This window comes from Xenopus laevis, chromosome 2L, assembly GCF_017654675.1.
Source record: "Xenopus laevis strain J_2021 chromosome 2L, Xenopus_laevis_v10.1, whole genome shotgun sequence".
Classification (NCBI taxonomy): Eukaryota; Metazoa; Chordata; class Amphibia; order Anura; family Pipidae; genus Xenopus; species Xenopus laevis.
The window spans coordinates 30388844-30404300 of NC_054373.1; the positions used below are offsets into that span (position 1 = coordinate 30388844).

Below are 15457 nucleotides of genomic sequence, written 5' to 3' on the forward strand. Positions count from 1 at the left end.
TTGTGTCTAGTTTGCACCTGCGATATTTCTCAGTCCCATTATATTAGCCTCCGACGTGTCACCTGCGTTCTGTTTCAGCGCGATGAATCCAACAGCAATCATTCGTGGTGTTCAGCCCTAAAGGTATGATGATCCAAATTACAGAAAGATCCAATATCCAGAAATACCCAGGTCCCAAGCATTCTGGATAACAGCTCCCATAACTGTACCATTGACAGGAATGACAAAAATGTAACAATACTCATCCCTCTGCCTTTAATTATAGACAACGCCTGATGAAGGTATTATACCATTATTTTTAATCGTAGTGTTTCCATCTGCACATGCCGAAGTTTACAAATTTGCAGTTGTTTGCTATATTAAATCCATGGGATTGTTGCCATACGTACTGTACAGTATTTTATGATTAGTGCATTTAACTACACCCCTTCATATCACAAATGCATTTCTGTTGGCTGCTGGTTCTTTGTGCGTCATGGGATTTCATATCTTAATTTACACCCACCAAGATAAGACCAGGCATTTTATGATGTTCATGTGTTATCATGTGTTACAGAAAATGAGCAGAAACAAAGGTTTGCATCCCTGGCAGACAATATATAATGACTGTTCTTGGTGTATCCCCAACGCTCTTGCTTGTAGAGTCAAGAAGTTCATTATTTGTTGAAAAACCAGTTTTCTATTTGGCAGGTCACAGGAACACACAAACCCCCCATCTTTCACACTATAGGACTCCAGGAGGAAGAAGGATATGGTCAATGGCTGTAGTAAACTAAACAGCAACAAGACTACATGTTGTTAGCTATTAAGTCATAGTGATAGTTATCAGCAAGCGGAATAGTTACTGCACTTTGTATAGTCGGCAGGTTTTAGTGCAGTTTTATTCATGTCCACTTCCTGCGAATCCCCCATTAGTGATAGGGGTGCCGTGTTTCAGGCAAAGAGGGGTCTCCAGTCTTGCGCCGAATGAGACAGGCCTGGGCAATAAAGTGAATGTGTGCTTCCTTGCTAATGTCAGATTTTGTCCAATCATCGTCTAGGTTTCAAAGTACTTGTAAATCTGTGCCACGTAGTTCATCACGCACTGCCAGTCCGGCCGGTCTGTGAACATCATCTCATTAAGCTCCTGGAAAAAAGAAAAAGGTAAATGAATGATATTGTGGAGAATATGATACCAACTCTGATGTACAGATCAAGCCCTACCCGACCTCCCGGGTTGCTTTTATAGACCCTCGCTGCCTGTCCCCACCGATGATGTCACAAAAAGGGCAGGTCAAGCAGGCGCAGCGTCTATAAAAGACAAACCCGGAAGTCGGAAGCCGGCATTTGCTGGTGTCGGGTGGGGGAGAGCAGCAGAAGAGCTCAACACGCACCCATCTGCCACAAAGCGTAAACAAAGGGTAAACCCGTGGATCCCACGGGTATGAGGCTGGCCTGCACATCACTACCCAGGGCCTGCAGCATCAGGGGCCCCCCACACCAACCCCATGGCCCCCCAGCCGTAAAGTCGGATGCTGAAACAACCCCCCCCCCACGTGCACATTTTATGGTGCGTCAGCGAGACCGGGGTCAGGGAAGGAGGTAAAGAGAGGGAGTGCAGGGACCGGGTGTGGCCAAAAGACATGGGTGTTAGCCGGCCCAGTCCGACCCTGTACAGATCACTCAATTTTGTAATCTGCCCAATCACCACAGGACACGTTTATGCCACAAGGGAAGCATTTGGCCGAAAGGAAAGCAGAATAGAATAATCACATAATGACTAACCATGGATTATATGATCAGACGTAGCTACACTACTGCATTTTTTTATTTTACAAGATTGGGATCCATTATCCAGAAAGCTCCGGATTATGGGAAGGCCGTCTCCCATAGTCTCCATGTCAATCGAATAATTCACATTTTTAAAAATTATTTCCTTTTTCTCTGTAATAATAAAACATTACCTTGTACTTGATCTCAACTGAGATATAATTAATCCTTATTAGAGGCAAAACAATCCTATTGGGTTTTATTAATGTTTAATTGATTTTTTGGCAGACAAAGTATGAAGATCCAAATTACAGAAATATCACATCCTGTAAACCCCAGGTGCCAAGCATTCTGGATAACAGGTCTGGACTGAAAATGGAAATACTCCCAGGCATTTCAGGTACACTGAGGCCCAAACAGCCCATCTGTATATGTTTTGCAAGTGGCATTAGAACCATAGGAGAGCAGGACTGTGCCCTGTTCCATAATTTATATAGTGAAAAAAGTACCCCCTCTTGTAAAACATAAGGATATTATAATTTACCAAGGAGTGCTATGACCATATAAAAACACAAAGCATTTATACAGGTCATGGAACTACAAGGTGACTAATATCCTCATATTTTGCAACAGGGGGTACTTTATTTATTGTAATACACAAGTTTCAGTGAGTCATGTGACAGAAATGACATCACTAAGCTCCGATTATAACTGATGACATCACTAAGCACTGTTTATAAGGATTTAATTTCTAGGATATTTATGGCTCATGTGTATTATATATAAATATGTATAAAAAATATTAACTCTTCACTTATCCCAGGGTGCTTATAGTATGGGGCCTATAGCATACCTCCCAACATTTTGGAAATAAGAGGCCGACCATTTTTTTGACCACACCCATTTTTGTGTGGCCACACCCCCTAATTACCGTGTTAATTTTACAAAATTTGTCAGGTTATGAAAGTTTGAACATATTTCTGTGTTTTTTTTTCCAGTTATTACAGTTTTGCTAATGAAGGTGAATTGCCCTTTAAGCTGTGAGTCTAACTTCTCAAGGGACCTGTTATCTTATATTGTTACAATTACTTATTTGCTTATCTCAAAATTGTTACAAAATTATCTTATCTGAAGCTGTGGCTGTTCTGGGCTCTCTGCCAAAAGCCAATAAAGTTAGAAACTTTGTTTCTTTTTCTGGCTGTTCAGTGCAGAGAAAAAAAAGTGATTTTCCAGTACAAACGAGGGACTGCGGGTTGAGCTGTCAAAAGAGGGACTGTCCCTCTAAAAATGGGACAGTTGGGAGGTATGGCCTATAGTATGCATGAATTGCAGTGCTTTCTAAACTGTTAGAAGGGAGAACTAGCTTAACTAGTACTTAACCCACATATATAAATATAGGTTCTTTAATTAAATATTTATATATCTATATATATAATTTTCTTATGAGCCATAAGGCTGTAATATAAGGCAATGTAGGTAGCTAAAGCCACGGCTCTGCTCACACTTCCTTTTCAGTATGTTGTGGTTTATTCCTGAGTCATGTAACAGTACAAGCCCTGAAAAGACAAAATGCAGCTCATATTTTATAGGCAGAACGTTCCAAACATTTGACTTGGTTTGCTGTACAATTGATGTGTTTTTTTCATGGGAATATTGCATATCACCCTACAATGAGATTCCCCTTCTACTGCTTATTCACAAGCACCTTCTCCAGACATCACATTAACCACGTTGTGCTTGTATCACTCCACTGTAGTTTTCTCCAGTCCAACTCAAAACCATGACTTGTGAAGTACAAGATTCCCAATATGCTCAAGATGACCCTACTGGAGCTGCCAACTCCCCTTTACCAAAATCACTAGCTGCCAGTATAAGGCTCACCCAGTAGGTAGTACCACCTCCCTCACTGGCAGAGTGTTTTTAAAAGTTGATGTAATACCCTGCAGATCACACCCAAATGCTTCATGGTTTCTAAGGTCACTGACCTGTTCAAGTGTTCTCTGGAAGCAATTACTGGGCAGCTCTTTCCTTACACTACAAATTAAAGAAGTCCTCACACACTAAAGCATAAGAAACATGAGAAAAAAAGAGCTATAACACATGGGGGAGTTGTGATCACCTTGGCCCTCAGGGGTAAAACTGCGGCAATCAATCATGTTACCTACTGGTAGCCACTTCCCATCTTACTGAATGTAAAAATCCCTATGACGTTACTGATTTCCAGTTTTCCTTTCCCGGGCAAGACTCCAGTACATTAATACTATTATGCATTTGTCATACTAACCTAACTCAAATAATCTCATTAGCTTCTCAAAGAAAGAGCAAACAAGAATAACAAATGGAGGTAATGTAATTAATTATCCAAATTATGTTTGGATAGTCTTCTGGGTGTACAGTACCATCAGTATCAGGACAGCAGTTATTCCAGAAAGTGGTTCGGATCTGTACTAAGGGGAGAAGCAGCAAGACCAGGACTTCTGGATGGTTGGTTAGGCTTTCCAGCTATTTATTAAAGGGGATATCCACCCAAACAATGAAACATATTTTGACAGACCTGGGTGGTCAAACTGATAAAGATGTGCTAATTTGTCAACCTCCCCCATCAAGCATATCTTTATATGTATAGTCAGCTTTATTCATATTTGTATAAAATATCTCTCAAAATGTTTTCAGTAGGCCATCATTAGTTGTTGACTTGGCCTAGGGTTGGCAGTTAAAGTTGGTCTGTGCATGGCAAGGATTCTACTCCCAAAGAACCCTACTAAGCGAGAATGCAAACTATGGCATGACAAGGTACTATAGAAACACTACTATAGTTTATATATAACAAGCTGCTGTGAATCCATGGTGGCAGCCATTCAAGCGGTGGATACACAGTAGATACCAGTTAAGTTCCAATTGTGTAATCCTATTGTGTATTACAGAGCTTATCTGTTATCTGCTGTGCAACCTGTGCCTTTTCTCCTTTTTCAGCTTTGAATGGCTGCCCCCATGGCTACACAGCAGATTGTTTATATAAACTATAGTAGAGTTTCTGAAACAAACACACCAGTTGTACCAGTGCAAGGCAATCTGTATATTATATTCGCATTACTTTAATACACATTCATTTTTTGGTGCTACTGCTCCTTTAAAGGGCTCATTAACAGTTATTGGGCAGCAGATATAAGCAAGAACAATAACAGGAGGGCTGCAGGTCGCCAAATTTTGATTCAACAGGATTATGTTAATTTATCTGCCTGGTTATAAACTGTGCCCAAATGCTCCCACCCAGTATTGTTTAGAGTCCTGAAATTTTAGAAGCAGCAAACAGAGATGTGGTTATGGGGAAATGATTATGAAACACCTTTTCTGTATTGTGTTACAGACTTATATTATTGTAGAAGGACAGCAGCACTAATGAACAACTTTATGTCTGTGGAAACATCATAGGCATCCAATTTATACCTGAGTTTATGATGCAAGCCAGGGGTCCCCAAACTTTTTTATTGTGAGCCACATTAAAATGTAAAAAGAGTTGGGGAGTAACACAAGTAATGTCCCGGAGATACCAAATAAGGGTTGAGATTGGGTCCTATGCGGACTGGGAGCCCCTATGCGGACTGGCAGCCTACAGGAGGCTCTGCTTAGCAGTACATACAGTTTTTATGCAACTAAAATGTGCCCCCAAGCCTGGAATTCAAAAATAAGCACCTGCTTTAAGACCATGTTGCTCACAAGCCACTGGTTGGGGGGATCACTGGTGTAAAGGTCCCCATAGATGCAAAGATTTCTCTTGCCGAACAACCGATTTTAGCGAAGTCCGACCAATCCTTCGAAATTATCGGGTGAAAAAAATCTTTGTCGGTCCAAGTGCAATCTAACTATGTTTGCAGGGCCAAGCAGGCAGCTCCCCTTTGTTTTCCTGGCAAATTTGTCTTTTTAGTTGATCGTACGATCGTTCCAAGATAATCGTGGTCTCACAATGACGATCGGATGTTTTAAAAATCTCAACATCTTTAGCCATAAAGAAATTAGGGTCTCTTTATAGAAGTTCTATATTGATCTTACTGAATGCCCTTTAGTTTCGGTAAGATTTTTTAATTTATTTTATAAACATAATGATATAGGTTATTCAGAAATGGGAGTCTTATTTATATGCATATTTGTGTGTGCTCATGTCATTGGTAGACATGATTGCTCTGACAAGGTAACCTCATCCAAAAACTGGACCCTCAAGTAGTTAGATTATCAGGAGCGATGGCTGCACAGGGAAGCACAACTTTATAGTGGGATTATTTGTGTGCATTCTTGTGTATTCTAAATTTTTTATGTACAGTAAAACAACCACATACAACACTGATGTATAGTCCTCACTCATACACTTTCTGTTGGCCTTAACCCAAGTATCACTCATTCTTCTGACTGCTCAGCACCATTGCATTTCTGCTCTATTTCCATACCTCTAAAAATAGACACACAGTTAAAAACTTTCCCTTCTGCCCACAGGTCTCAGCTGTACATATTTTCTGTTATAGCAACGGTGCTTAAAGATCTAACGTTAAACCCTGGCACAGACTCCTCGGAGCAGTGATTCATCTGCCCACAACAGATCAGTAAAAAAAACACCATCATTCATTACATTCCTTTGGTTATATGACAATATCTGAGGAAATCCCAACTTGAAAAACTTATTCATTCAGTCTAAATGTGTATCAGGAATCAGTCTAGAGCCTTTTTACCCATGAGCCCCATTTGAATGTAAAGGGTGTTGGGAAGCCACACAATCATGTAAAATGTTCTGAGGGTTACCCAGGAGATCTCTGATTCACTGCAATGTGGACGGCCAGCTTCTAGAAGCTCTTTTGGGAAGTAAACTCTTGCTTTTTTACTGCCAAGCCTTAAGCTTTAAAACTGCTGGAAGGTGATGGTCATCAGCATGTTGCTCAGGAGCCACTATTTGAGGATCACTGCTCTACAACTACCATGTATCACTTTATGGCAGTGATCCCCAACCAGTGGCTCATGAGCAAGGTTACTCACCAACCCCTTGGATGTTGCTCCCAGTGTCCTCAAAGCAGGTGCTTCTTTTTGAATTCATGGCTTGAAGGCAAGTTTTAATTGATGTATTGCCAAACAGAGCCTCCTGTAAGCTGCAAGTGCCCATAGAAGCTACCAATTGCCAATCCTATCCCATATTTTGCACCTAATGAACTTTTTTGCTCTCCAACTCTTTTTTTTTTTCTTTTAAATATGGCTCACGGGTAAAGAAGGTTGGGGACCCCTGTTTTATGGTATTAGGTAATATTGTGTGATGTGATACCTGTTGCACATTAGTAACCGTACACCACAAAATGCAGTTCTGCAATATTGTATTGTGCTCTGAGCCTTTATATGCTGATCCTCAATGTGTAGTAGTTGTCAGTAGATAGTGCTGTTCTAGTGTGGAGTTTTTGCTGAACCTCAACACAAACTGCTATGTTATGTCATCATACAGAATGTTAGCGTGTGATACTGTTAATTCCTGATTAGAGACAGGCTACATAGAAATGAAATCCAACAGTGGGGTATACAAATGGCAGCACTATAGAAAGGTTCTGTCAAGAGGTGAAGATACGACAAGCATGTCTCTTTCTACTGAATATTAGAATCAGTGTGGGGAAGACATAAAGTAGGGTAGAAAAAAACTGCCTGAGAACTGAAGTCCATAAACTCAGGGTTTGACTTGGATAATTTATATTACACATATATTTTGCATAAATGAGACACTGGAGCAATTTTGGCATTTATGCAAAGAATATAAAGACAAAGTCAAGCCTGTGTGCAAATCAAAGCAATGGTGCCAGGTACATTGAGAACTGACCTGCAAGGATATGGGACGCACATCTGCACAGGGCAGTAAACTGGAGCTATATTTGCCAAGGCCATTTCCCCAATACTGGCACACATCCACCATGAAGAGAAGTGCATCATGGGACTATGCGATAAACTTTATACAACTGGGGCAATAATTGCTATGTTTAGTAGAAAAGCAATAAAGTGCATACTTACCAGACTGGTTTTGATTCCAACACTTTCAGCCGCCTGAAATGCCAGCATTAAATTTCTTTTCTGCAAATCAAAAAGTGAAATATATTATTTATTCCTTTATTATACGTCATTGTTTTATTTCATTAAATGTTCTCCTGTATTTGATCTAGTTGTGTTTTTGTCATGGGCACTGATGGTATCAACTGAGTACGTTGAGGCCCTTTAGACATTGCTGGACTACAACTGCCAGCAACCCAATAAAATCCTTATATTGCAAGTACTGTAGCTACAGGAAACTGAGGGACCATCCCTATTATAAATCATAGAGCGCTCGCTTGCACTTTGTGCCCTGTAAGTTTTCATCATGCATCATATTTAGAAAAACACAATTAACTGGTGTTTTGATACGAGTATGGAGGATAAGTATTGATGGAAGCACTCGTATGGTGTTAAAAAATGTGCAAAATATCACATTACAACATAACTACAGAGATGCAGAAGCCACTGGCAAATGGCAGTACTGGTTACCTGACACCGGGGTAACGTTAATAGAATATTGATTAGTGGCTTGGAGCTTTTGTGTGGAAGGTATTTATGGGAATATTGTAGCTCCCTTGAGGCACTTGATAGAGCGATCAGTGTTTCCAAGCGAGTCTCTGAGCTACTGTGATGCTTTTATTTGTATCAACCCAGTGATGTTCATCTTAACAGAAACAAAATGTTTTATTACCCCCGCAGCTTCTGACTAATGTATTACTAAGATTAGAAGTTCCATACCTGAAGCCAATGAACTATGTGTTTGTGCTACTCTTTTTTTGTGTGCTTTAAAATGAACCCTTTGTGTGCTGGTTGCTGGTACTCCGGTGCCACACTTAAAAATATATCAGAGAGCCAACTAGAAGCAAACAATGTACAGTGCTGGTACTATGGTCCTTTAATACTAGCAAAAAAATTAGATGCTTTGAACTCACCTATATCAATGTATTAAAGGGATATTGTCATGGGGAAAAAAAAAAATTCAAAATGAAACAGTTGATAGTGCTGCTCCAGCAGAATTCTGCACTGAAATCCATTTCTCAAAAGAGCAAACAGATTTTTTTATATTCAATTTTGAAATCTGACATGGGGCTAGACATATTGTCAATTTCCCAGCTGCCCCAAGTCATGTGACTTGTGCTCTGATAAACTTCAATCACTCTTTACTGCAAGTTAGAGTGATATCACCCCCTCCCTTTTTTCCCCCAGCAGCCAAACAAAAGAACAATGGGAAGGTAACCAGATAGCAGCTCTCTAACACAAGATAACAGCTGCCTGGTAGATCTAAGAACAGCACTCAATATTAAAAACACGTCTCACTGAGACACATTCAGTTACATTGAGAAGGAAAAACAGCAGCCTGCCAGAAAGCATTTCTCTCCTAAAGTGCAGGCACAAGTCACATGACTGGGGGCAGCTGGGAAATTGACAAAATGTCTAGCCCCATGTCAGATTTCAAAATTGAATATAAAAAAATCTGTTTGCTCTTTTGAGAAATGGATTTTAGTGCAGAATTCTGCTGGAGTAGCACTATTAACTGATTCATTTTGAAAAAAAACATGTTTTCCGATGACAGGATCCATTTTAGGACCATATTCAGGGTCACTAGCAGGAAAAATAGCTCCCCATACTACTAAGTTAGCAATGCTCTCCCCTCCAATGGAGACCAAAATATTAACGGTTATGTCACCCGTGACCCTGGGCAAATGGACCTGTAGAATGGGGCTCTAATAAAAAAACAAAATACTCATGGAGGCATTGTCATGCCCCTGATCCACCCCAGCCACACCCATTATATGAAAAACCTACCCACAATCGACACTAAACACACCCACAATCCACACCCACTCTCCCGCAAACTATGACCAGCAAATTGCACTTTTATGTCTCCTGTGGTACCCCCTGAAACACCCTAGAGGCAGCCCTGAACGTATCAAAGGAAATGAAGACATTATTAGAAAAATAAAACACTTAAAAACGCCCTCCACTTTAAATAAAACATAAAATGCTTGTCCATCTATCACAAAATATTTAACAGTGGCACAATCCTCTCTGGTCTGGCCAGTCATGCATTCACTTTCACTTTCTATTAATTCAAGTATTTTTTTATGCAGCCCATGCTGTATAATTTAAAAAGGCTTAGTTATGAGCTCAATTTCCAATGAAATATATTGCACAATCTGCACCACTAAAAACCTTAAACTGGATTTCTTCTTTGTACACATATTTTAAATGGCTCGAGGGCAACGGTGTATTACCACAAAAGCAATCTAGGTGTTTGCCCAGAGCCCATGGTTTCCAGTGTGCCCAAGTGCATGAAAAAAGGGGGGGGGTTGAAAAGGGGTGAACCTGAGGCTGATCAGGGGCACAGCTAGGGGGACTGGGGAACCACCATGGGCCTTTATATAAATTGATCCGCCCCTGCATGTGAGCAACTAGACAGGAAGAAAAGGGGAAAGAGCAGGTGCATTAATTTAGTGTGCAACTTTCAATAACATTCCATTAGTGTCCTTTAGAAAGTGTTTCCCATAAAAATTGTCTGATTTTAGGGGATAGAGAGATACCATACACAGGGCAAGTAGGAAGAATGTTATTTATGTATGACTGAGCAGAGCTCATGAGGGGAAAATGATGGACTGTAGATTGAGGGAGAGAAACAACTAAAATAAACAAATAAAATGTTAATAGAATAGAAAAGAGCACCATTTTGTTGGAACCCAAGAAAGACAAGAAGGGAGGAGAGAAGCAGGAGAGTTTATGAGCTTGGCTGCATTGAGTGTACATTCTAGATGTAGGTATAACCTTATTAAGTTATTAAGGGACAAATATACTTTATTGTATAAACAGGACTTCATTTTAGGAAACCTTCAGTAAAACATATGGGTAATAGTTATTTTTGTATGTACAGAAAATGTTAACTGCATGCTTGCATAAGGAATGAAAAAGTATCCTTATAAGACATGAATATTTTAATAAGCACCGCAGGTTAAACATTACTTGGTCCTGCCTGAGCCTGGGCCGGGCCACACATTCCTATGGCTCAGGGAAATGCCCTCTTTGATCTACACAAATATGAGATATTGATAAAAAGGCCAAGCCTTATTTACTTCAGGCCAGAACAAGAAAATGACCCAAATGTACATCTCTGATCATTCCCTGTATTGGATTTCGGCACTGGGAATATGTTTTCCATTCTTCAATTTTTTGTAGATATGTCATCAATATACTAATGTCCCAACATCTGAATAAACAAGAGGTTATAACTGAAGTATTTGGCAGGTTGAAAGGAACAAATGTAATACTCTGAATTCTAGCCCAGTCCTGTCTTGTAGTTACACTAGTCACAATTGATGAGGATAGATTGGGTTTAAATGTTGCATCAAGTTGCCCAAAGGGTTCATCTACAGATGAAATCCCAGACTTGGTGGTGGAGGTAGTACAGCTAGGGAGACACTTGGAAACAGCTCTATCAATTAACAAGGTGACATACCCAATGTGGCCTAACTGCACATACTTTATTATAGTATACATATATAGTACTATAGACAAATAGAAGAGGTCCTCTGCACTCAACCATTATCAATATATTTAAGACAGAGACATTTTGTACATACTGCTACTAAAAAATATATTTAAATATATATTAAATATATTTAAGCTGGCCAACTACGTCAAAGTCATCCAGAGGTCCTCTGCACTCAACCCATTATCAATCTGTCTTAAATATATTGATAATGGGTTGAGTGCAGAGGACTCTTGTATTTGTCTATATGTATTTTGTGGTCACAGCCTCATTGCACCACCGCCTAATGTTTTTAAAAATTGTGGTGAGCACAACTTTCCCTTGTTTGTTATATTTATACAGGAGCAGTGACCAGCTCCATGTTGTAGCTCCCACCCTTCCCAGCTATAGTCAGGTGATCCCACTGGTGTCTAAAAAAAGGGCAGCCAAGTTTGGGAGTTTTACTTTGAAAGCAGCTAGTAAGTTGCAGGTAAAACTTAGTCCCTTTGTAAAATGTATAATTAAGCAATTGAATTCTTAATGAATCGGATGAAAATTGAACGTAGGACTGACCAGATATGGGATGACTTTGATGTAGTTGGCCAGCTTAAATATATTGCAATATATGGACAAACAATCCCCGTGTTTTGTTTAAAGGGTAAGGCATTTTTTAGTAGCAGTATGCACAAAATGTCTATGTCTTAAATATATTGATAATGGGTTGAGTGCAGAGGACTCTTGTATTTGTCTATATGTATTTTGTGGTCACAGCCTAATTGCACCCCCGCCTAATGGTTTTAAAAATTGTGGTGAGCACAACTTTCCCTTGTTTGTTTTATATAGTACTATATATAGGTGACCCCGGTAAATGTGTCTAGCCCATAGATTTTTATCCAATTTTTTTAGCATGATTACTTTTTTCTCTGTAATAATAAAACAGTACAATGTACTTGATCCAAACTAAGATAAAATGAATCCTTATTGGAAGCAAAACCAGCCTATTGGGTGTATTTAGTGTTTACATGATTTATTTGTAGACTTAAGGTATGAAGATCCAAATTAAGGAAAGATCTTTTATCCAGAAAGCCCCAGGCCCCAAGCATTCTGAATAACAGGTCCCATACAATTACATCAATTTGTTTTTATGAAATCAACAAGCAGTCTACTCTTGGCATCATACTAAAGGCAAACTATACTCTACAAACACAGAGGGAGTGTTCTGTACATTATACGAAGGATCTTATTGTGAAACAACAGTTAAACGTTGGCAAATGTGTAGAGTCTACACTTTTTACCCTGTAGAATGTTCAATCAACAATTGTCACCTTTACGTTGACACCACATTAATTAATGTTCTAAAGGCCACCATAATCTCGCTAACAATATAAACACGGCAGGCCATGCTCTCTAGAAGGAAAACAACAGGTTTACTACATGTGCCTCATCTAGCGTTTATTTCGGGGGGTTTGCATGCAGTAAATGAAAACTATCAATCAAAAGGGGGGGGGGGTCATGGCAGCTGCCATTAGCTACAGAGGCCAGCAAAAGAAATTAACTAAAGGAAAAACTGCCGGCAAGTAAATAGGGCATGGAGTATGTGTTTATTGCAAAAAAGTGCACAAATCTAAGGGCATGGCCCTTTGCTCGTGTGCAAGTAGATAAAGATTATATAGAGACCTAGTTTGACCTTTATTATAGGGAACACGTATTTTTCATCTTTTGCCTATATATATAAAATAATCATAGCTGATTTTATTTCTGCACACATTGGCCACATCTCATGATCCAAAGCTATTGAATCAATATGTTTAGTAATGGGGATCAGCTTTCGGCACCCTGACACAGAACCATGGTGGATTGTTTTTGTGTTGTATATTTGCTGCTACAAAAATAGCAACAACATGAGTTAACACTGCCACAGGTTGCCTTTCATCCAGGCCATTTCAACCAGAAGTGATTTCTTCTCTTGGTGAAGTTCCAAACCTTACCTGTAGCTCCCCTGTAACAGTGGCTTAAGAGGTGGAACAAAGGAAGCAGTCCAGTGTAAGTAAACTCTACTTGTTACACACAATTACACAAAGGAATGCTATTGCATACTCAAATGGAAAGGAAATCAGCCATAAGCACCATACATATCTGCAATAATTACTGATTAGGTAACCAGCAAGATGGGTGGTGTTAAGGGTAATTCCACCACTTTACATTCATCCGCTTTCATTGTTATAAACTACAGACACACAAAAGAAAAAAAGACCCAGGGTTTCCGGCTGTTGTAATAACAAAACACTTATTAATGACTACAATAGCATTGTGAAACATAGTTGTGGCTGGCCTGAGTAATACATGAACCCATGTTGGAAATTATATTTACAAGAGCTGTGGTGCACTGACACAAGGCTGGGGCTGCTCCATATTAGTAATGGAATCCACTAGCACATTATTATAGCTGCCTTGGACAACTACAGATGTTATTCAAATTGTTTCACCGGAATGATTCATCGGCCCAGTCATTGTGACCCAGTAGCTGAATCATTGTGCTACTACTACATACACTCTCAGGGCATTGTAAGGATAAGATTTATTATAAAAAATACCTGATCTGCGCATGACAGTTACAGGATCAAGCTCATTTTCGGTGCAAGAATGAATGAAGAACAATCCAAAACTTTAAGACAGAGAAACATAATATAAAATAACAAGGGGTAAATTTCCTAAGCAGCGAAAATTTGCCACACATCGCCAGGTGAAAATCCGCTCAGACAACGCTAATTCACACATACGAAGTTGCGTCCAGGGTGCCGAATGCTGGCGAAGTTGCGCTAGCGTTAATTCGGCAAGCAGAGCGAAGTTGCGCTAGTGTTGGCTTATTTGCATATGGCGGGAAGTTAAAGTTGAATGGACGTATATGTTGCAGCAAATACATTACATTACACAAGCCCAGGGAAGCTTAATAAAAGAAAATAGAGTTGTTATAATACCCTACACATGAGCCCAGTGTATAGTTTATGTGCCATTTGTTAGGAAATGTCAGGGGGAAGCCGGTTACCACAAAAAAATGTTACGCTCTTTTGCAGCCTATCACCCTGAAAAAAGGAAAAGACGCCAGCGTTTTTTGGGACTTAGAAAAATTTTCAACAAAATTTTTAGGAAGTCCTATCTACTCTATTGCACTTCCCCTGGTCTGAGGTGGTGAAGGCAAGTCTGGTGCAAGAGGTAACGTTCATTAAAATGCGCATCTTAGTGAATTTGTGCAGTTATGTCCCTTTGCCAGAGCGCAACTTTGCCTGGCAATTGAGTGTGAATAAGCCCCAGCATCAGTCTCTTTCACTAGCGAAGTTACGTCTGCGACTGTTAGTAAATCGGCGAAGTACTGAAATAACGTCACGCTGGTGAATTTTTCGCATTCTGAATAACAGGTCCCATACATGCACTTATTAAGAGCAATGGAAAAATCAAGAGAAGCCTACCATACTCAAATATGGCCCGAATACATTTACAGGTAGGGTTGCCACCGTTTCTGGAAAAAAATACCGGCCTTCCTATATATTTATCTTTTTTCCTTATTATTAACATTGGGATCAAACATTTTTACCGGCATGTGCAATGTGCACACATTGTGTCACTGAATATACAGGTATGGGACCTGTTATCCAGAAAGCTCAGATAAGGGGTCTTCCCGTAATTTTGAAATTCATACCTTAAGTGTGTTAAAAATCAGTTAAACATTAAAGAAACCCAATAGGATTGTTTTGCTTTCAATAAGGATTCATTATACATTAGTTGGGATCATGTACAAGGTACTGTTTTATTGTACTGTAAGATACTGTATTATTACAGAGAAAAAGGAAATACCACATTTTCAAAAATATTCAAATTTTGAATTATTTAATTAAAATGGGAGACAACCGTCCAGTAATTTGGAGCTTTCTGGATAACAGATCCTATACCTGTACTGTATTTCATACATGCAAATAGATACGTAGCAATTCTAATATCTAATAGCAATAGCGGAGAGACTTGTTGTTTGCTATACTTAGCATGGACACAGTGTATAGGAAAAGAAGAATTATTTTGACACAATTCTGCTCCACCAGATATAAAATATTATAGCGCGTACACCTGGCAAGAACACAACTGTAAGCCATCATTTCAACATATCCA

At 39.5% G+C, this 15457-nt stretch overlaps 1 protein-coding gene across 2 annotated transcripts in view; it reads right to left on the reverse strand.

Moving 5' to 3' along the window:
- Positions 1-276: 276 nt before the first annotated feature.
- specc1.L (sperm antigen with calponin homology and coiled-coil domains 1 L homeolog) overlaps positions 277-15457 on the reverse strand; it is a 223348-nt gene continuing 208167 nt past the window's right edge. For both annotated transcript variants that reach the window (XM_018246074.1, XM_018246075.2), the window contains 2 exons: positions 7780-7839; positions 277-1126 (listed from right to left, as the gene is read on the reverse strand). In XM_018246074.1, coding sequence (XP_018101563.1) covers positions 1037-1126; positions 7780-7839 — 150 coding nt within the window. In that variant the 3' untranslated portion in view covers positions 277-1036. The remainder of the gene's footprint in view (positions 1127-7779; positions 7840-15457) is intronic.